This window comes from Triplophysa dalaica, chromosome 18 (genome assembly GCF_015846415.1).
Source record: "Triplophysa dalaica isolate WHDGS20190420 chromosome 18, ASM1584641v1, whole genome shotgun sequence".
Lineage (NCBI taxonomy): Eukaryota > Metazoa > Chordata > Actinopteri > Cypriniformes > Nemacheilidae > Triplophysa > Triplophysa dalaica.
In genome coordinates, this window is record NC_079559.1 from 21,213,706 (window position 1) to 21,236,924 (window position 23,219).

A 23,219-nucleotide genomic window follows, 5' to 3' on the forward strand; every position below is an offset into this window, starting at 1 on the left:
GAGACCAAATGAGCATTGAAATACATTAAAATCCAAGATATTTCTTATTATTTGTCTATTTTTATATTAAATAAACACTTCCAGTTAATATCAAGCTCTGAAATATTTATTTGCGTAGACATTTTGAGTTTTTGTGAGGGGGGATATTGTTGAATACAGTGGGCAACTTGCAGTCAAGAAGGTTGAGAAGCGCTGCTCTAGAGGCCACTCGGTCATCGAACGTCCTTCTGGAATAATGAAATCCCACTTCAGGAGCATGAACTTGAAGTTCACACACAGGTAATGAAATATTACATTGTAGAAAAAGTTAGTCATTGTAATGTTTATAATGAATAAAAACTGTCTTTCCAGCTACTTACGTACCTTTACCATTGCTGCCCAGTTTTTTCGGAAAACAACCAGATATTTGACTATATCTCACCTGCATGTGCATATGCATAAGAGTAGGTGACGTTTCTTGAAGAGAAAGATTGAGCAGTTTCACAGGACGACCAACAGCCTCTCCAAGAACAGCCAGAGAGGAGCAGCATGGTGTGACAGAGCAGAAGTCTCAACACTTCAGGAAGCACCAGTGGATCATGACTACATTTTTCCATTAAATATAATGAACACACATTTACAAAACTCGCCTATTCCACACAGTGGTGATGATTTGCAATGATGTGTCACTTAAAATGGTTCCATTTTCAAAAGCATACCAGGTGTTTGCAGATCCATTGTTGACAGTCTGATCCAGAGACCTCCTGAATACTTGTATTTGTAGGATTCTTCATGTAAGACTTTCCTGTAGCTCAGTGGTTAGAGCATAGCGCTAGCCACACCAACGTCATGGGTTTAATCCCAGGGATTGCACATACTTAGAAACAAATGTGTAGTATAATCCAATGTAAATTGCTTTTTTATAAATGTAAATGTGTGTTTCTTTTTGTTTATCATGTTTATTTCATTTTGAAAATAAAATGCATTATAAGCGCACAAAGTTTTACCAGTACAGCCTGAAAAAACACAGGTTTCCATTAGAGTGCAATTAATCAAGTTCAATAAATAAGAACCGTCTTTCTGGAACTCAGTAGTAATGCTTTGTCAGTAACAATGAAGGCATAAAAACAACAAGCCACCGATCTACAATGGCTGGAACGGAAGTGAACATATTAAACTTCGTCAACAGATGTAATGGAATATGCTAAATCTACCAAAACATTACCAGACGACACAACAAGAAAACTTTAAATGTTTAATCTGAATAATCTGAATTTCTCTTTCAAGAAGAGAGAAAATCTTTCATATCTGTCCCGTCTCTCTCCTGCCTGCCCTTGGTAAATCATGTCTTCTTTCAGAAGAGCCAGAAAAGAATCCTCAGTGCATCTTCCTCTTTTCTTCCTCTTAGTCTTAGCTCCACTTTCTTCTTCTTCTTTCAACACAGCTGAGCTCGGTCCTGGCTCCTCTTAAAGTGATACTTCACCCCAAAAAAGAAAATTCTGTCATCATTTACTCACGTTCCAGTTGTTCCAGATCTGTATTAATGTCTTTGTTCTGTTGAACACAAAAGAAGAATGTAGGACAGCTAACAGCTCTTGGGCACTTTTGACTTCCATTGTATTTTTTACTATACTCCTAATGGATGCGGTATACGGAGGATACTCAGTTTAGGATTAAACGGGATGTCCTTCGTAGGACATACTGGCAGAAAAGAAAACAGAAGGAACCATGTTGCTATGGCAACACTTTGCGCTCTCACACCTATCAAATTCATTAAAATGATTTCTACATGATTTTAAGAGGTGAAAAGTTTTCTATAATTTTCTATAAACATTGCCAAAAGAGTTAAACAAATTTACAATTTCTCGCCTCTCATTTTTAAACTTAAGTAATCACTTCACTTTTAATCCTTTTGGCTACATATGTCTGCTGAGGTATAAAAACACGTAAAACATGAAATATGTTAAATACGACATATTTGATTGAATGTGCAGTCCCAGTGAAATTAAAAAACTAAGATTCTTATTTTTTCATGAAATATTGCAGCATTTATGGTATTAAGCATATCAATGTTGGCCATCTTCTTTTTTTTGGCGTTGTGCCTTTTTAATTGTATAGCTCAGTTGTAGAGAGGACAGGAAGCGAAGTGGGTGGGTTCGTGAAAGGACCACGAGACGAGGATCGACCGATGCACAACTGCTCAACGTGCTGGAGTACTTACCGCTAGGCTATCGGCTCCGACACTCATCTTCTTTTAAAAATTCATGTACCCTTATAATCTTCAGTTAAAATCTGAAAATGCACTTCCGCCCTGAAATGACTATCCATCTGAAATGACTTAAACTAGACGGCTTGGCCAGAGAATCCATTAACTTTCTACTGTCAGTCTCCTACCAGTTTCATTTCAAAATCAATGCAACAGCTGTTTTTAAACATCCAATCAATTGCAGTGAAATTACACAAGCCACGGCCACTCATTTTCTCCTTTGAATACACCCTTTCCACGATGACGTAACTTAACTTCTGCCCTTTCGCAAAGCAGTGTATTACAACATCCGTCTTGCAACAAACAAGGAGAAGAAGAAGAACTTCCGTACAGCAGCTACAAGATCAGCAGATTCTGTGGCCATCATTAAGAATCGGCTGAAAACACATCTCTTCCATCAACACCTGACCGATCATTTCTGATTTCTATATCTTTTCTACAATATCTAAAATAACAGCATCACCTCACAGCCGGCAAGTGTTTCTGAATCTCACGTCTGGCTCTGATGTATCCGTAGCAGTAAAACATGAGATATCATTCATTTTAGGTATATCCAACAGAAAAGCTTTGATATAATAAATCTCTCATTTGTTCCTGGGCAAATCGTTTTAATTAATGGCAAAGTTAAGTTTCAATTTCTATTTAATGTTGTAGGCCGGAGCGCTTTCTTCTGGAGTTATGTTACTTTTGACTAAAATATTTGCTTAATATATTCCCTGCTGTACAAACATCTTAAACTGTATTTTCCATTTTCATTTTATTCTTAACAACACCAGAGCATCCATGTTGACAGAATTTAATATTTTTTACATAACAAGGACAGGAAGAACGGTTGAGTTTTGTCATATTATTTAACATAAGATTATATTGCTGCATTTGACAGACGATTTTATGCAAAGGGACTAACATTGCATTATACTGCACATTTATTTAAGTATTTAAGTATGTGCAATCCCTGGGATCGATCCCTTGACTTTGGCATTGCCAGCGCCTTGTTCTAACCACTGAGGAACATGAAAGCTAAAATTTGAAAATATAGTTTCATTTTACTTCGTTTAACCCCAAAGCTACGTTAAAATAAATAGACTATTAAGTGAAAAGGCTTTGCGTGTATTTGACTGAGTGACGCATCAAGTACTTTACTGTTCCATCTCTAATATAAGCGGACTGTGTCCTCCGCGTCCTCACGAGTCTCAAAAAAACTAATTTCAATCAATTTAAAATAGAAAATGAGTTCACTTCTTTAATGCTTAGACAGATATAAGAAATAATAAAGCAATAAAAACTGAATTATTTTAAAGCCTTGTATCAATCCTTTGAATCATTTGTGTCATGTTTTTTTTAATGTGAAGTCGCAAATTCTTTTCTCTTTTCTTTCTGTAGCCTATAATGTTTTTCATTATTATATTTTTTCTAAAAGTGTGTTGTGTGATGTCATTATAACTGCGTTTAATTGTGAGTTCTGCTAAAAGATCCTGTCTCGAACGCGGCATAAACCAATTATTTTTCCTTTCATTTGCATTAGTCACGCCTTCTGCATAGCACGATTCATTGATTCGCATACTGGCTAGAGCTCTCTTATCAGCGACTGCCGTAAGCCAATCAGCTCGCGCGACGAACATTACGTAATAAATATTCATGAGAAAGGCCACGAGCCGCCTATCAGAGTGCTGCCTACAGCGCTGACGCCATGTCGAGGAAGTGTTCAGTTGTATTCGGATGACAGGTGAGGAAGAGACGGTTCAACCGGTTAGTTTCCCGTCCACCGCAACACCGACAGCTATGGACGTTCTGTATCGGCACCGTGTGTTCAGAGTCAGCGGGGACAACAACCGCTCTAAATAACCACAGAGAGAGAGAGAGAGAGAGAGAGAGAGAAGAGAGAGAGAGAGAGTAAACTGCCCAAAGGATCAGTGTCACGTCTGTTTGAGGTAAATTTACGTTAACGATAATCCCATCAGCAAGAATTTAACCTGCGTTTAACCTGTTTACGTGCTCTTTATTGTCATGTTTTACTATCTCAAATTACGCTGTCAGTTGTGACAAATACGTGCAAGGTGTCGTTCCTTTGCCTGTATTTTATATGACGTTCACCTAATGAACTGCCAAACCTTAACCTCACCAGGTTTATTGTCGACCGTCATAAAGGCGACTTCAATCCTCAAATGTTTTCTTGGCAGTTCACTTAGTTTTGAAGACATTAACTGTTTACAAAGTACTTCACTCGGTGTAAAACCCCTCCAGTAAATTCTAGAAATTCTTTGATGTCCAGATAGGCAGAGATAATGAGTTTTCAAGAATGTTTGACATCATTTATTCCATAATGTTAAAGATGTGGTCAAACAGGCCAGTTTTACAAATATTTGAAGACCCTCTTTTGCGCTTTAATACACGTCCATAGAGGATCACATAGATGATGTTCTTTAGATGTTTCAGGTTTGATTGTAGGCAGTCCGGTCAGTGATCTTCATGCAGACAGCGAGTCGTGTTTTCTATATTCTGTCATCATGTGTCTGAGGAAAATCACGAGTTTAGATCAGCTTAGAATCGCGATGTTACGGTTTGTACCGTCAGGCGGTTCTATCAGTGTCCTCAGATAGTTTGTGTGTATTCTGTGTTTAGATGCTTGACCAATGGGTTTTTTAAACTGTATGATATAGTCTGTGTCAGTCATTTCTTATGAAATGTTCCACACTTTTATATTTATTTTGGTCATATAGTAACTGAACATGCAACATAATGAGGTCACACTTGACAGGGTTTTCCATTTGTTACTTCTAGATGGAGAATTGTGAAGCGTCTGACTGGACAGTGAATTCAGAGACACGTCCGTACTGCTGCTCAGCCTGTGATGGCAGTGAGAAAGTGTTGCGGTGCAGAACTAAAGCCAGGAGTCTGTCTTCATCCTCGGACCACAGCTCCGCCAAGTTCAGGTACAACAAAACTGGCAGTGAAAGGGAAAAGGAATAAACTGAAATATGACTTTATTAATCCCAAATGGAAACTACTGTGCCATGCAAACAAAAACTCAAAATACATATGAACAACATACAGACAGTAGAGACAAAAGGAAGAAAATATGTATTTAAATATGTATACAGCTCTGTTTGAGTGCATGTTGTAATTTAAGTAGAGTAAAAGTCTTCAAATATGTGACCCTGGATCCCAAAACCAGTCTTACGTTGGACGGGATCGTTTTAAGTAAAAGACAAAAATACATTGTATAGGTCAAAATTATCGATTTTTCTTTAATGCCAAAAATCATTGTTCATGTTCCATGAAGACATTTTGTAAATTTCCTATCCTAATTATATAAAAACCTTTTTTTTGTAAATGGATTGCCTGCCACAGTGCCCCTGATAAACAACTAGAGTTTTAAACGGTTGTATCTCAGCCATACATTAACCTATTCTACACCTCATACATCAATAGAAATCTTTTTTATTCAGCTTTCAGATTATGTAAAAATCTCAATTTCAAAGATCGACCCATAAGACTGGTTTTGTTGTCCAGGGTCACATATTATGTGATGTTCTAAAGAAATAAGAATATTCTATTTTGTTTGAAATAACACATCTGCCAGTACCTTCCAAATGACATCCAGACGAACACATTTTTTTATATTTCTTTATAAGTAGTATTATTATTATTATTAGTATTATTTTGTTAAACCGTGTAACATGCTATGGTTTGACATTTTTAGACGGTAACAGTATTTTTTAAGGTCTTGTTTTGTTTTAAAACGAACGCCTTTAAACATGCCAGACCTTTTGTTTTTTAATGCCTATGAAGGACATTTGTTGATCCAAGTATTAAAATAAACATGTTTGGAATCACCAAACAAATGCATTTACCAAAATGTATGACTCCGTTTCACGCCTGTTGTCAAGTCATTTGTCTTCACTTTAAGTAAAAAATGAGTGGGAAATATAATTTGAGATGGACATGTCAAATGTGTGTGAATGAAAGAGTTGAGTCTTGATAAAACAACAGATATGACCTGTTCATAAGCTATTACCGCACACTTAACGTGTCTTTATCTGATGAACTAAACCTTTGAACGTTCCTTTTTTTATGTGTGTTCAGTTTTTTAGTAAGATTTGATTTGAATTTATTTCTAGGGTGCGTTTCACAACGTTTTGCATCGCAAAACAGCCTTACTGAAAAATACCTTTTCACAGTTGAATCACCTGAAACAACAGTGTAGATTACTGAAAAGAAATGATATCGGTTGAGTTATAAAACACATGGTGTATTTAAGGAAGTTATTTGTGCAGGGATCGTGTTACCATGCTTTTGCATCATTACGTTAGTTCTGTTATTGGCATGTCAGTCTTTCCATTTTTGCGAAACTTCTGCTTTTACCGAATGTTGTTATAAACAAGTGATTTTAGATGGAGGAGTACTTCCTACTGAGCACACTTTACAAGAGGTTCATGGCATAAACTTTCGACACGTTGTTGAATGAACACCGCTCTGTTACTGTGGGGACATTTCCACTCCCCTAAATGTGACACTCCACCAATCGAAACGAAAAATGAAGATGGGAGTCTAGGGGAAGAATTGCTCTGTCTAGAGTTAGTCTCAGCGCTCAGTCTGTCGTGTCAGAATGAGACGGTCAGAGGCGACATTATCTAAACATCTCACGGTCGCGCTGGTTATCATGTCAGAGGTTAACGGTGTGAATCCTGTTTGAAATGCTGTCAGTGAAGTCACGCATGTAACAGCATTACTCTCTGCTCTTTTTTCAAGGAGAACACAGTCTCTTCATGGACCCAGTCCCGTCACCACATTTGGACCCAAAGCCTACATGCTGAGTAACCCTAAAGGGATCATGTAAGTGTCTACTTGATAAAGCTCAAAGCAAAGCGATTCATGCCACTGAATGCATGTTGTACAGGTAGGTTTATTGTTTTGTTTGTATTGTAATTGAGTTAAGCACAAAGTAAAGAGCAGTGCGCATGTTTCTTCTGTCACATTAGTGTTCAACACATGCGCTGTCTGACAGATGTTTACATAACTGTCAAAACATTTTGCATCTTGACTTTGCTGTAAAGCTGGTAATTTTTGCACCACACACCCTCTGTTAACCAACCGTAAACACTCCCACAGGAATGACGCTGGTGATGTTTGTGTGTAGAGAAGAGTAATCCCGCTGCGATAATTATTACAACTTTTTTTACCTGACTCTTAAGGCCATTGCATATCGAGTCCGAAATTTGTAATGTGTAATAAACACATGATGGAAGTGTGCGTTTCTTTGCATTTAGGTATATTCAAGATCCAGCCAGTCAGAGATTGACATGGAGTGAGCCACCCAAAAGTGTCCTTGTTATCAAGAAAATCCGAGACGCCAGTCTGCTGCAGCCTTTCAAAGAGCTCTGCATCTTCCTGACACAGGTGACTAGCGCACCATCACGAAACCATAAACGTACTTCACTTCAGTGTTCTCTGAGCTTATGTATTTTTGTTTTGATATTCTCAGAAAAGTATGATTGTTTACGTGGAGTGGAAAGTCCTGGAGGATCCAGCCATTGCCAATGACGAAAGCTTCACTTCCATCACTAAAAACTTTTGCACTTTTAGAGAAGGTGAGACATTATTTAAACTTCTTACACCGCTTTCTGGAATACTTCATACTGGTTGCTCAATTACGGCCCAATACCAATCGGTTAAACTGACAACGCATCGCTCATTCGGCTACCCAGAGTCATCCTGAGTACTACTTCTCATTCCAACATAAACAAAATAGCAAACAGTCTTCAGACTACTTTTGAGACCTCCGTTACCTTACATTATTAAAAGTGTATACTGCCTGACCAGGGCTAGTCAACTGGCGGCCCGCCAAGACACACTCAGTATTTCATATTCCATTTCACTCGGAAATGCGTCAAAATACAAAAATAAAAACTTTTGTACACATCACATAAATCTGTTCACCTCTGACTGTGAAAGAATTGAAACTTCTTTCCATCTGTCTGAAATGTGTTTGTGTGTGTTACAGATTATGATGATATATCCAGTCATGTAGACTTTATCATATGCTTGGGAGGAGATGGCACGTTACTATATGCTTCTTCTCTTTTCCAGGTTTGAAAACCACTCTATAGGCAAATGTCATGTTTGAAAACGTGATGATGATGTCATTGTTTTGATCAATCTATGAAGGAAAATATAACACGGATAAATCTGTTTCTTTTTAAATTAACTCATTTTTAAAGTTCTGCGCATTGTGTTGAGATGAGAATGCTGACCGTTGTGTGTGTGTGTGTGATGTAGGAGAGTGTTCCTCCTGTCATGGCCTTTCATCTGGGCTCTCTGGGGTTTCTCACACCCTTTGACTTCAACACATATCAGTCTCAGGTCACACAGGTTATTGACGGTAAGTGGTGAGGATGAGGGTGTGTTCAGTTTGTGAAGGGGGGGTTGTGTTCTTCAACATTCTTCTACATAAAACATTTCTTGTGTGCATTCTGAGACAAAACAATGATACTGGATTTTTACTTACATTTAGTCATTTAGCAGATGCTTTTATCCAAAGCAACTTACAGAGAGTTCAAGGAGCAATAAGCAATATGTCATACAGGAGCAATAAAACAAAAGGTGCTAAAACAAAGTTACTAGTTTATGCTGTTTATAGTCTTGTATTTTTCGTCTGGTAATAGTCTTATGAGAAACCAGCCCTTCATGTTTTTGCTGTATGATTGATTAGATCTAGTGATATTGTTTGAAGGGTTGTTCAGTGTGTGTCTGTTCATCTCTGTAGGTAATGCTGCGATCGTGCTGCGCACCCGTCTGAAGGTGAAGGTGGTGAAAGAGTGCAGAGAGAAGAATGGAGCGATGGATGAAAAGAGTCTGATGATCACTAAAGGAGACACCGAGCCCGCTCGCAGAACTAAGCAATATCAGGTTAGTAGCAGCAACAGACACCTGCGCACGTGTGTGTGCGTGTGCGTGCGCGCGGTTTATGTGTTGTCTTGTTTTTATATCCCAGTGGGGACCTAAACCCGAATGCATACCAACTCATGGAGACTCGCGTCACGGTGAAGACCAAAATTGAGGTCACCATGGGCAAAAAACTTATAAATCGTACCGAACGATATTTGTAAAAATGCTAAAAGTTCTTTATGATCTTTATTGTTATGGGATAAAATAAACAGTATTTAAAGTATAAAAACATTATGCCTATGGACTGTCCCCACGGAGATAATAAATCAAATTATTTTTTGCCGCTTGTCCAATTTACTTAACAGACTCAAGTTAAATCAACACAACTTTTGGGAAATTGGGTTAGTCATATAACTGAATCCATTCATGTTGGCACCACATAAAGGAGTTGTGTTGTGTTAACATAAAATTGTTACAATTTGGCAGAGGACTTCTTTCCCAGGATGCTTTGCGTATGACTGCTTTCATGATGCAAGTTATTTCTTTAATTTGAGTTTTTTTATACATTTTTTACTACACTTGTTAGTGTTTAATGTTCATTTATCTTGAAGGTTTTGAAGATTTTCGTGGCTACCATTATTCAGAAAAGCAATGCCTCTGGTAAGGTCGTGGGCGCTTACATTTGAACTTTGAACTCTGTGGAGTTCTCTTAACTCAATCTCTTCTTATTAAAGACAAATTAAAGTTTTGTTTGATTATTAATAAAAATGTATCAAATAAAAAAATGTTCTTGGATGTCTTTATTGAATAAACTAATTGAGAACATTTTTATTTTATATTGGTTTCATGTAAAATATAAATTTTAGCATAATAGAACTTCATAAAGTGAATGATTTAACGTTGACTTAATCTGATTCAACAAAACAACATTGCACTATCTTCATGTAAGTATCTTAAGTGTACTGAAATAGTTTATGTTACTTCAATTCAAGGATATCCAGTTATTGGAACCTGTTGACATCAAAACGTTCATAAAGTTGTGTGCGCGCGCGTGTGTCTACCGCACGGCCGTACAGGGAACATGTGTTCATAAATGAGTTAAAGTGAATTCATGAGTAATAGTGTAAATGGTGTACAATAACAGGCTATAAGGAAGTGTTTGAGCTTGTCTAAGGTGTGTGTGTGTGATCCTGATTAAAGCAATAATCCAGTCGTGTTGCAATGTGTGAATGGATCAGATTTAAGTACATAAGCACCGGAAAGAAAACAAACACTGAAAAAAAACAGAATGTGCGGTCAGTCTTATGTGTGTTTATTCTCATTTAACAATGACACAGCTCGTCCAATCAGAATACAGAGTCTGACCTCTATCTGTGTGTTTGTTGTTCTGTGTCAGGTGCTGAATGAAGTGGTGGTGGACAGAGGTCCGTCCTCATACCTGTCTAATGTTGACCTGTTTCTGGATGGTCATCTCATCACTACTGTTCAAGGGGACGGTTAGTTTGTCCTTAACATCATGGTTTTCTTTTCTTGAGCAAAGCATTAAAGGTGTGAAGGCACCCACGTATGTGCTGAAAGAAGGATTATGAGAAGGACTGGTTTACTTTATTTCCTCATGTTTTTAATTCCTTGTTAGTGAGTAGTGAATGAATGACTAAAGAGAAGAAGGAACAAATGCATAAATAAATACATTTAAATTCATTCTGAAAAGTCTGTGTGTTTCTTAAATACAGACATTTATTAAATTATGCTCAAATATTTAGAGCATAACATATAAATAAAACACACAGACATTACTAAATGGTGTCTAACACATCTAAGCTTTTTAGAAAAGAATCACTAATAATAAGCTATTATCTTTTATAAATAAAAATAAAATTCTCACCTCTGACATTTAACATTTTGTCATGTTGGATTTTCATTGGAAGTGTAAAATAAAATAAAAAAGCAACATAAAACATACTAGAAAAACGATTTTCCTCTCTTAACAGGATTCATTGTGTACAAACGTTTCTCCAAACCTTTACAATTTGTAATGTGTTTAATGTCTTTAGATGTTAAGTGCAATGTTTAATAAAGAGTTGATGATTTCCGGTATGGAACGTGTAGTGTCAAACAACTTGGTTTTTAAACTGCCGTGAATTTTCGATTACAAGTAGATGCAATTTCACGCATCCACGGTAAAAATCGTGTTTTTGGGCCGTATGGGGTAGTGACAGGATTTATTGCACAATGGAAGGTGTCTGATCTGTGAGGCCAAAATATTTCTGATGGGAAAATCAGGTTATTTAATGTGTGTGTCTGCGAGTCTTATCTTTTGAGAATGAACAAGCATACGTGTGTCACACCCTTAATTCACCCACAATGAAACTTGCATCCATTGAAAGAAAACATAACAGGATATTAAAGGGCCACAAATCCAGGGGGTTTCTGCAATGTAAAAATAGTCAGTGGTGTTGTCAGCCAGAATGTCTCTGTGTCGTTTCAGCGCAAAATACACCACATATCTTTCATTACAAGATGTTAAATAGGCCATATGTGTCTGCAATGGAAAACGTGCCGTTTGTGTGTGTGTCTCTTTAAATGCAAATGAACCCCTGCTCCCCTCCCCTTATGCAAAATATGAGCGCTTACACGTGCGCTTTGGATGACATCAAGACAAGCAAAATAGCGGAAAGCGCAATTACTTCTGTAATGCCCTGTCCAACCAAAACCATACACAACTGCAATAAAAATCTGCTTGTTGCCTTGTTCATTAATACGAATTAAATGGAAAAGACAAGAAAAATATTTGCTGTATAAAATGTGAGTACTTAGGTAAATATGAGTATATGTCAGGCAGGTATGTAAAGATCAGCAACCAGGTTGTCTTACAAATGTGAACTCTGTTTCTGTCCGCTCTAAGTATTGTCGCACTTAGGACATATTAGAAAATACTGAACTCTCAGAGAAAGACACTGATAAAACATTCTTTTGTTGTAATGAAGAAGCTTTACAGAAATGATCCCGGTCACAAGTCTTCTGAACCAATGGGCTAATGCGTTTTACCACTAACGTTACTAAACAACACATGTCTTTGGACCAAGGTAAAGTCTCAGGTTTAGCCGCAAACATGTAAACAACAGCCTCTAACCTGCTAAACACATTATTTAAGAAAGGCATTTTAAAAATTATGTGTAATACTAACTTCTTCCAGAGATGGAGCATGATCGCAGACAGCTTGTACTGATCCAATCTTGAGATTTTTTTTGGGTGAAACCAATGATATACTGACAGGCCACCGGGTCCCGGTTCTCAGATTTTTCATCCTTTCTGCATACATGGAGCTCTAGCTCCCGACCTAGGGGTCGCATCCACTCGCAGTCGATCACGATTTGTATAATTAAAGGGTGTTTCTGCACACACGCTGGCGACTCAATTTCTGGTAGATAAACATTTAAAAGTGCATTTTTTTCTGGGATTGCGAGCATTTTAGACCTATATTAAGATGATGTTTACCCTAGATTATGTTTTTGGTTTAAGCCTTGTTTACGTTAAGTGAGGTTTAATCATAAAACCGATAATCAATGTAGAATAAACTAATAATAAAAACAGTGTTTTCCAAAATCTCTTATTTTTTGTTTGCAGTGATATGATTTGAGTTTGTAAGAGTTATGAGTTAAATGTCCTCGTGTCTGTTTTGTGTGTCTGTCAGGTGTGATTGTGTCCACGCCCACAGGAAGTACAGCATACGCTGTGGCGGCTGGCGCGTCTATGGTCCATCCCAATGTTCCGGCAACGATGATCACACCCATCTGCCCGCACTCGCTGTCCTTCAGACCCATCATAGTGCCTGCTGGTGTCGAGCTGAAGGTGAACACCGCTGCTCTTCTCTCTCTGTGAGGGAGTGCCTGAAGACGCTCTCTTAACCCTCTTCTCTTCTGTTAGATTATGCTGTGCTGTGACGCCAGAAATACGGCCTGGGTGTCTCTCGATGGCAGAAACCGTCAGGAGATATCACACGGAGACAGGTTAGTGACATGAACATCACACCCGCTGTGAACCTTCACGGACTGATGCCCCATTGCTTACAATTTTTAAGTCTTTGTTTAGTCTCGACATAATAACTGTTCAACAGAAGGTTTTCATGTCAAGCTTTAATATTGATGTCTGTTTTATAATTAAAAGGCGACAATGAGTAACACAGTCCAAAGCGGCTTTCATATTGTTATATGAAATATACACCTCTATGGCAAGCCACTTTAACATAAAGTCGATCTTTACATGATGTGAAGTTAAGGAATGCAGTAAATAGACTGAATATACATGTATGTGATCCTTTTGTTACTTGACACCTCCACTGCAGAGTCTGCCATTGATTGATTGATTTATTGTTTTATTCTAAATGCCATTCCAGCATCTAGGGCTGTATTCATACCTGCAAACTCGCTGCTTTTTGGCCAAATTCGCAGTTTTGAATCAAAATATGCCATTGTTGTGAACCGTATCGATCCGAAGAGTGGGGGGGTCATTAGTGATTTATAATTGTTAGTCCTCTGGTGCCATATTTTGAACATTCAATGCACAGATACATGCACCATCATAGCATCAGGGGCGGCTGCGTTATAAACGTAATTTTTGCGCCTGCAAAGTGTCGCCTTGGATAAAGAAAAAATGGCATTGATATTTATTATTCAGTTCGACTGTTTGATCAAAACGGCTATGTTATGGGAGACAGTTGCCAATTTTTAATTTCTACTTATAGATCTCTGCCCTTCTAAGTTATTCGGGTGTAGTTGGACGCTTGAGTATTTTGAGTTTACTTGCTTTGTTTGCGCAAGAAATTCACATCATGGGAGGGGCTTCGGCCAGGCGGCTCCATTCTCATATATATAATTATATATATATATTAGTGGTGGGCATAGATTAATTTTTTTAATCTAGATTAATCTAGATTAAAATGGCTCATTTGAATTCTGCCGAAGGCATTCAGAATATGTGTGCTAGCCAAATAATGACTAAAAGTAAGTCTTTGAGAAGGGGTTTCTCAAGCCAGGTGGCGCATTAGACCAGGGGCTCATCTCCTGTTTCCAAAATGCATCACAAACTGCTTGAGAAAGCTGTTCTACTATGATAATTGGTGATGAAAATTAAATGATGTTCAATAAGATGAACTTGTGTTTACTTCCGCATTAGCTAAGGGATGATTTGCGTTTAGGTGGTACTTGAGATTGGAAGAGCTCCTACAGTACATTTACATTTAGTCATTTAGCAGACGCTTTTATCCAAAGCGACTTACAAAGAGTGAGGGAGCAACAAGCGATATGTCATACAGGAGCCATAATACATTAGATCTCAATACAAAGTTACTGGTTTCAACTAAAGCTAGACCACTACCTGTTGAGAGAAAGTGTTTTTTTAAACCAATTCCGCATTGCATAAGGTGCAAACAACCTTAGTCTTGTCGATGTTTCTATTGGGAAGCTTCTTAAAAATTAATATTCCCTGAAACAAACCCGGCGGCTTCATAGCTGCATCCATGTTAGCACGTCACGTTTGATGCGGTCATTTCACAGTAATGTTATGTTGTGTTCAGACCAAACGCGAATGGCGTGTCAAGCGCGAGTGATTTATATGTTAATGCAAAGAGCCAATAGACCTACTTGCTGCGCGAATCGCGCGAATGAAGCCCTGCTTATGAGATGATGAGGCTGCTTCTTCTTCCGCGAATGACGCGAATCACGCGAGTTGAAAAATCTCGTTCTCGCCCCGTACAGTGCAGTTAAGCTGGTATACATCCGCGCTAAAATATCAAGGTGAAAGTCATCATAGCTTGCGTAGTATAGACCCAGCTCCCAACCCAACTTTGAGAATAGATTAACGGCGGCAATTTTTTTAACGCGCGATAATAGTCTCACTGCGTTAACGCTGTTAACGCCGTTAACGGCCCACCACTAATATATATATAGCTCAAATTGAATGAAGAGCGTTTTTTACAATTGACAAGATTGTGCGACCTCCTCACTTACTTTATTCTGAGCAAGATCCTTTTTATTCCTGTTTCTATAAAAGTATGATGTATCGTTCAGCGGCAGGTATCCACATACAGCAACAATGATTTTGTCCTCCATTGTTGTTTAGGATTTCTGCCTCCGCTCGCTACATCATAATCACGTCACTACTAGAGCAATCTCCTGATTGGTTAACGTGACGAGAATTTTCGCCAAAGTTCAGATTTTTCAAATACCGCGAATAACGCATTATGCACGACAAATAGCCGAAATGCTCAATTTGCACTGCCTCATTCGTGCCGCAGGATGTTCTATCGCATCTTTGCATTGACTTAACATCTAACTGATTCATGCTTAACGCTTCATTTGCGTTTGGTGGGAACACACAGTAAGGCATTTCGATGGTGGGATTGATATCTGTCCGAAGTTTCAGTCAAAGAAGCTGTGATGTTAGTTTACAGATGATTATTAATAATTATTTTAGAGACCAATCAATTCACATCTTAATACATTGATATGTCGTCAGGAACCTAGCGGATAACTTTTCTATTACTTGTATCTGCTTTTTAAACTTTTTTTTTAAGCTCTTAATAACTCACATCAAACACCAGTCCTGCAGTTATTTTCTCAATCCTGCAGACGCTTTAGCAATTTGCTTATGATGGACACGCATCCTTTGTATTAAGAAAGATTTAGGAAGGTGCAGCTCTCAGAAGATTTTGATGAAAAAAATTATTATTTATGTTTAAAGAGTAAGTAGCATATGATTTTTAAGGTCCTTCTTTGGTTTATGGAGTGTCCAACAACAAGTTTATGTACATAGAAGGTGTAAAAACACTATTATGTGGTAATAATAGGCAGTTATTCTTACCTTATTTCTTGACTGACTCAAATGATTAGTTCCGCGATTCATCTGTTTAATACCCTCATATCCGTTAGCCTAGGGTCGTGTGATTGGACAGATGGTGTAGTCTGTTGTGATTGGTCAAACGAATTCCTCATATGTCGCAAATGGAGCTCCTACCATCATTACAGGATTATGGTTTACATGTGGTTGGATATTATATACAGTGTATATAGAGATGGCAGGGATTTTACCTTACCAGTATTAGCTGACTCTGAAGAAGAAACATCAGAAGATGATAGTAGATAAAAGATAGACGATAATAGATTGAACACTTAAATTATCCGAGTTCTTAGCTAGATAAATAAACAAACTGTAATACCCCAGAAATAACTTTACATGCATTCGCTAAACACAGACATAAGTCACACTTACAGGTTGTGATTCGGGAGAGCTAACAGGTCCAAATAAGGTTGATACTTCCCTCTTTCAAGGATAGTCTTTTAATATATGCCAAGATTATTGAAGCAATCTTCAGTGAAATGACGCGCACAGTAAAACCCTGGGCTTATACTCGTCTGGTGTCATTTGAAAATGAATTGAAACCATTGTTTCCTCAGAAGTTCTTCCTTTGATAGTTTAAATAAGACGCACTTAGTTTCACATCGTAGAACACGGGTCTAGACATCACGAACGAGCGACAGTGTTTAGGGGAGGAGAGTGTTTTTGCTGCAGTCCCAGCAAACGTAGGCGAGGACTATTTCTAGTGATGTAGATATGCGGCGGTTACAGACTCGGACTAGGTCACGTTTCATTTGCCTGATTCAGAGTCGACTCCCTTTTTTACAAGACAATCATTTTTTTATTCATTCACCTTCGGACTTAAAACTTGGCAGACTGCTTACTTTCAAACACGGCAACATAACAGACTGCATGAAGTGTAATTTTCATGATCTCATGTAACTTACTCTTTAATTACAACTTGGAGCATTGGTACCGCAAGACGAGGACAATGTACTTTTTTTATGAAAATCTCAAATTCGACCAAACTCAATATTTTTCACTTCTTTTTCCTGTAGCTCAAAATAGGCCGTGCCCATTTCGACTCATAACGCCAGTGGCACTGGTCTCATTTGCGTATAAAATTCATACGTCATGTTATTTTTTTTATTGAAGCAAATTTTCTCTTTTTCTTTGTCAGACTGCACCAGACTGCATAATTTACTTGTTCAAATGACACATTTTGTCTCATGCGGAGGATGCCCCCAATCCAACCGCACACAACATTAAACCCCCGAATGCTTTTCACCTCTTCTGAGTTTGCAGGTGTGTTTATTTATGGCGAGAACTTGTCGATCTATACACAAGTTAGGGAGCAATGAGGAGTGTGCACTAAGGAACTTGATATGTTAAATGTTTTATTTAAAAAAAAAGAGTCCCAAAATGTACGAAAATATATTTTTCTTTCAAATACCACCAGAATGATGCCAAATATACTGTTCGGTTTTGAGGGCTTTACAAAGAAGTGACTTATTCATTGGATATATGGGCATGGATGAGTCATTGAGGAAGTAAATGAAAATAGTTTGAACGGAGTGAGTCAACATGTGAGGTCATTGTCAAGCATCTCGCTGCAATAATCCTCTTTTCCTCGCAGTATCACCATCACTACATCCTGTTTCCCGGTTCCCTCCATCTGTTTCCGTGATCCGATGAATGACTGGTTTGAGAGTCTGGCCGAATGTTTGCATTGGAATGTCCGTAAGAAACAAAGTCATTATGAAGAGGACGACTGACATTCAACATTCAACAAACTTTATGTCCTGTTCTTTTTTAAGATTTGGATTTTTGTGTCGGTCATAACCGCTCTGGACCTGTATTAGGTAAATGTCATGAAAACACGTCACATGCTCCAGGTGGTATTTTACCTTTATAAAGCTGTTATGGCACATGTTAGATGAGGTCTCGTTGATTATTTGATCAGTTTTTAATAGTACGGACGAGACAGCGTGTGGACAGAAGAGAGAGAAAGAGCGAGCGAGAGAGATTGTATGATAACCTGGATGTGTCTCATGTGTCATCAGTGTTGGACAATAGTTTCAGTTTCTCAAGTAGTCTCTCTCTCCAGGTCTCCTTCTTCTCATCAATCTCAAGGGCTTTTATCATTTACATATTTGTATTACTGTATTCGATCAGCACTGTAAAATTGAGTTACTTTAAATGACATATAAAAGGCGATTTAGGACGTAACTTTGCATTACAGTAATGCCTCTTCAGTGGGTGAATTGGGAGATTTCACAGTATGGTAAGAATTGGTGAATGTGTATAATATACAGTATATTGATGGTCTTAAAACAAGGAAAATGTATTCTCTTGTGTATATCTGTGTCTTTGAGATGTCAGGGGGAAGTATGACCTGGATGTGTTCTTGACAGGTTTTGTGACACTTACTTAATAACTCCATATGAATTCCTTCCATTAGAACTGTGTGTAGCGTGTATTGTCAGGTTTTGGCTGGCGGGATCATTTAAAGGAATACAGCAATAAGTGAATTTTGTGCCTTATATCATGTAGAGCATCGCATCAACTTCTTGTCATTCAGGGAAAATATTCTCTTATACTGTGTTTATTTACAGCGCACTTCTAACCTACGAGTGTTTTACATATATCAATGTAAACATGAATATTCATAAGAATGTTTTGGACTTTGTTTAAACCACTGTATTCTTAAGCAGCCTGTTTAACAGTAAAATACTGTACGATCTGTCCATTCCAGGTTTGAAAGAATAGTCTTTTTTATTGTATAAACAAAAAAAGGTTCTATGTATTTTTGTCTACTTGTGCTTTGTATTATCGCTAATAATAATGACATCCCAGTTTTTAAAACACATTGTCCTGATGCACTTACTTGTTTGTTAAGAATGATGCTTAAATAATGGTGTGTGGACGAGCACAGAACATCAGAGGAACAGACATCAGTTAAAAGTGCACGTGCATGTGTCCGCTGTGAAAGAGCTCTTTTGATAAATGCTCATTCAAAGCAACATGTATTATTCAACAGATGAATCACAGGTGCATCAAACACTGCTCGTTTACCTCACGTGTTCAGGAAATCAATAACAAACATAAATACACATGGTTACTGCTAGAACACGACAGATAAATCTAATGCTACTTATTACATGGCTCATTTGAATGCTTGATTCTGATTGGCCAGTCGCGACATTCCAAGGTTTGTTATTTTCAAATAACAACCGCCCAAAACTAATAACACCCTGTAATCCATATGTGGCTAATCATTTTGAGAGGGGCAGTTTAATATTTCACAAAAAAGAATTATAAATCTGTCTTTTAATAACATATATGACAAAACCAATTTGCCCGATTGAAACTAAACTTCTTTTCATCACTGAAGGTCTGCATTCAGTAAAATTGAGCTAACCAAATATTTCAAATGAACATTTTATGTCCAGTTTTTTTCTCATGTGGCAAGTAGCCGTGTAATAAGCGGGATAATAACAGCAGCCAGCTGTTACCGCCAAATAAACCCCTTCAGTGTGATACAAGACCCTCCACGTCCTGATCACACTGTCGGTGATTATTTCTGTGATAACAACCGGCTGTCTGTACATTATCACTTACATAACAGAGACGTTTGCCACACGGGGCTCTTACCAACACTCTTCATGTTTTGAAAAAATAATTTCTAAAATTATCAAGAAAGTCAAAATATTTAATTTAATGGGTAAGTATTTACTAAGTAGTCAACTATTTTGTTTTATTTTTACACAGAGATTGATATTGTAATATCAAAATAGTCTGTAGTGTGTTTACTGTGGCGATCACTGTGTTATTACATAGTGACAGCATCTTTGGTTTTTGCCTGTGACTCAAGGAGTATTACAGAAATCTTTTCTTTTAAGATGTCGCATTTTACATGCTGTTTCTTAATAAACTTGTCTTTTGGTATCTTCATTTTCAAAGCCTGTATATGACCTATGAGAGATGATCTCAATATGACTTCATGTGCTAAATCTGGAATTCTGACCGTCTTCAGAGGTGAAAAACCAAATGTGGGTCACTTTGAATACAGCTGATATACATTTAAATAGTAATGTCTAAAAAAACTAATAGTGTTGAAACTTAAAAAGTTGCCTTTATTTATCTACATATTTGCTGTATAATAACAATATAATTCAAACATATTATTATTAAAGGGACACTTTACCCAAAAACTAAAATTCTGTCATCATTTACTCACCTTTGAGTTGTTCCAAATCTGTATCAATGTCTTTGTTCTGATTGAACAAAAAAGAAGATATTTTGAAGAATGTAGACAGCAATCAGGCACTTTTGATGATCATTGTCAATTTTCTTTTTGGGGTGAACTATCCCATGGGGGGCACGGTGGCTTAGTGGTTAGCATGTTCGCCTCACACCTCCAGGGTTGGGGGTTTGATTCCCGCTTCCGACCTGTGTGTGTGGAGTTTGCATGTTCTCCCCGTGCCTCGGGGGTTTCCTCCGGGTACTCCGGATTCCTCCCCTGGTCCAAAGATATGCATGGTAGGTTGATTGGCATCTCTGGAAAAATTGTCCGTAGGGTGTGAGTGTGTGAGTGAATGAGTGAGTGTGTGTGCCCTGCGATGGGTTGGCACTCCATCCAGGGTGTATCCTGCCTTGATGCCCGATGACTCCTGAGATAGGCACAGGCTCCCCGTGACCCGAGGTAGTTCGGATAAGCGGTAGAAAATGGAATGGAATGGGTGAACTATCCCTTCAAAAGTGAGGCCATTTTTATAAAATAATCTAAAATGTGATTTCGCTTTTTTTGATTTTAGCAAATGTACATTTTTAAAGCTCATTTATCTTTCTATTGATAAATGTGCTGTTGGGTTATTTCATGTTCTGAAGATCATCTGAGCTGATAAGGAAAATGATTCCACGAATAAGTTTGAGAACTGACTGCTGTAAGGGGTAGAGCTTTCATGTGAGTTCATTTAAGGTTTTGAGAAAGACCAGTAGATGTTAAATCCTGATAATCAGATGAAACAAAATTCAAAGGGTTTAAGCAAAAACGTTTTAAGGAAAGAAAGTGGATTTTTGGGAGTGATGGTGCTGCTGTATGGGGTGCACATCAAGTTTACTGTCAGCAGGTCAATGCTTTGCTTTTGCTTTATATGACGCTGTTAAGCATCTCTCACAGCTTGTGTATCTAATCACAGACAACGCTCATCAGTTTACATACTATTAAAAGGGTGTCGGATGCATGCTTTTGACTCAACGTGAACTTGACAATTAAAGTAAACAAGAATCTCTAAGCTGTTTGTGAGGTAGACACTCATACAAAAGATAGGACGACGCCTGAACAAAAACATTTACAAAAATATTAACCTTTAACATTTTATTCACTTTTCTTAAGAATATTTTGTAGTCTTCTTCATGTATATAGTATACTTACAGCAGTGTTCTAGGAGTTTACTTGTGTATGTTGTACTATTTTAATTCTCCTTGAGACTTGATGAAAGTGCACTGTTAAGTTTACTTTAAGTGTAAAGTGTATAGTTCTTCTTTACAAAATGACATTTTTTCATTTATACTGTAACTATCAGTATACTTATAAGTTCACTTGTAATAGAGTTTACTTGTTCATTCGTTGTTACACATTTTAGAAGTACACTTTGAAGTTAACAGTTTTTTTAAGTGAAGTTAACAGCGAACGTTTAGTTTACTATTGATATATTATTTTAAACTTTAAGTTGACTGTGATCCTATTAAACAATATTCATACTTGAAGTAGACTTCTCTAAACTACTCAATCCCGTAGCTAAACTAGTCACTATATAAACTTGAACACGTGTGTTAAGACAGAATGTCAAACTATGTGAAAAAAGTATTTATCTCGAATAAAAGAGTAAACAAGACCACAACATACATCATGGTGACACTCTTCTCTTTCTAAACATATGTATATTACTAAGGAGCAAACTGAAAGGATGCTTTAAAGTTACAAATAGCACAGTTGAGTAAACTCTGCGGGATAAGAATGCACATATTGAAGAAATAAAGCCTGATATGACCTTTGTTCTGGCACTCGTCTTCATCATCAATGTGTCTGTCACAGTACTGAGAGGAAGGGAGTTTTTTTGAAATCCTCTTTTTATTTTTCCTGATTAAATCGTATTATTTCTTTCATCACATAACATGACATGTTACATCAAGCCTACTACAGGTTTACACCGAAACAAACATGAAGTTTACAATGGGTATATGACGTCGTTCACAGCAGTGAACGTAACATTGATTTCCAAGTGTTTCAAGTCTTCAGCTGTTTTCTTTTTTCTTTTCCAAACTGCGTGTGGCGATGTCACATCATATCCCCGCCCACAAATCAGATGGGAGCTGCCTTCTTTTTCTATTTATTTTTTTCTTAAAGAGGAAGCTGTTTTCTCTGCATGAACAAACACAAGTATGTAGACCAAAAACATTTCCAAACAGTCCACAAGCCGACCACATACACAGTGTGATGGAGTACAGTATTGATGTTCCCTTGTGTTCCCCTATTTTACACAAAACAATAATCATAACAGGTGGTTTTATTCTCAGTCTGGTTACGGTGAAGACAGGATTGTTGGGTACTACCGCTCTAGGCCCATGCGCTCATCATGAGTCATCGTTTTCAAAACCAATTTAGGACAACAACCTGTTGTTTCTTGTGTCATTTGTGCGCTCGAAGTGTCCGGTCTGACAGAAGGAACGGGTGAAACACAGATAATGGCAGGCGATCTGCTTTCCCTGACATACGTCACAGTCGAAAGGGATGGAAACCTATAGGGTGTTAATAATGGCTTTCTTATTATTGTAAATCAGCCCTTTGTCTATGCATATATCTCCCCCTGCGTGGTGCGTGAGCGCTATGCTTTCCTGAGGTGAATAGATCCAACACAAAAAGATGCATCGAGATGCAGGACACAGATCCTCCTTTTTTCCTGACAGTGAATACTGTTCTAGTATTGCAGACGGTGCGACTCGTCTTCATCTGTCCGTTTGTTGGCAGTGTGGCCCGTAGGTGCTGTACATTTTGCTACATTGTTCTCATTATATATTGTATATACTCTCTTATGTACTATCCCATATACATCATATCTACTATATTATTCTGTTCATTTCTTTAATAAAATACCATTCATTTTTACGTAGCACTACCATTTGATATAAATAAATAGAATTTGAAGTGTTTCCAATTGCATTTTCT

At 37.7% G+C, this 23,219-nt stretch overlaps 1 protein-coding gene across 1 annotated transcript; it reads left to right on the forward strand.

The window, feature by feature from the left end:
* Positions 1 to 3,943: 3,943 nt before the first annotated feature.
* Positions 3,944 to 18,857, forward strand: nadka (NAD kinase a). Its single transcript, XM_056729759.1, has 12 exons — positions 3,944 to 4,176; positions 5,027 to 5,178; positions 6,998 to 7,081; positions 7,516 to 7,645; positions 7,731 to 7,836; positions 8,250 to 8,335; positions 8,525 to 8,627; positions 9,012 to 9,154; positions 10,530 to 10,629; positions 12,828 to 12,985; positions 13,061 to 13,143; positions 17,625 to 18,857. Exons 2-12 carry the CDS (start codon positions 5,027 to 5,029, stop codon positions 17,761 to 17,763), a joined length of 1,284 nt encoding a protein of 427 aa, XP_056585737.1. The 5' UTR covers positions 3,944 to 4,176; the 3' UTR covers positions 17,764 to 18,857.
* The last annotated feature ends 4,362 nt before the right edge of the window (positions 18,858 to 23,219 follow it).

What these genes read in the sequence shown, in the direction of transcription:
- nadka (XM_056729759.1), top strand. Translation starts at nt 5,027, where the DNA reads ATGGAGAATTGTGAAGCGTCTGACTGGACAGTGAATTCAGAGACACGT. An exon ending in AGTAACCCTAAAGGGATCAT is followed by an intron (nt 7,082 to 7,515) that starts GTAAGTGTCTAC and finishes CTTTGCATTTAG; the next exon opens with GTATATTCAAGATCCAGCCA. An exon ending in GGTCACACAGGTTATTGACG is followed by an intron (nt 8,628 to 9,011) that starts GTAAGTGGTGAG and finishes TCATCTCTGTAG; the next exon opens with GTAATGCTGCGATCGTGCTG.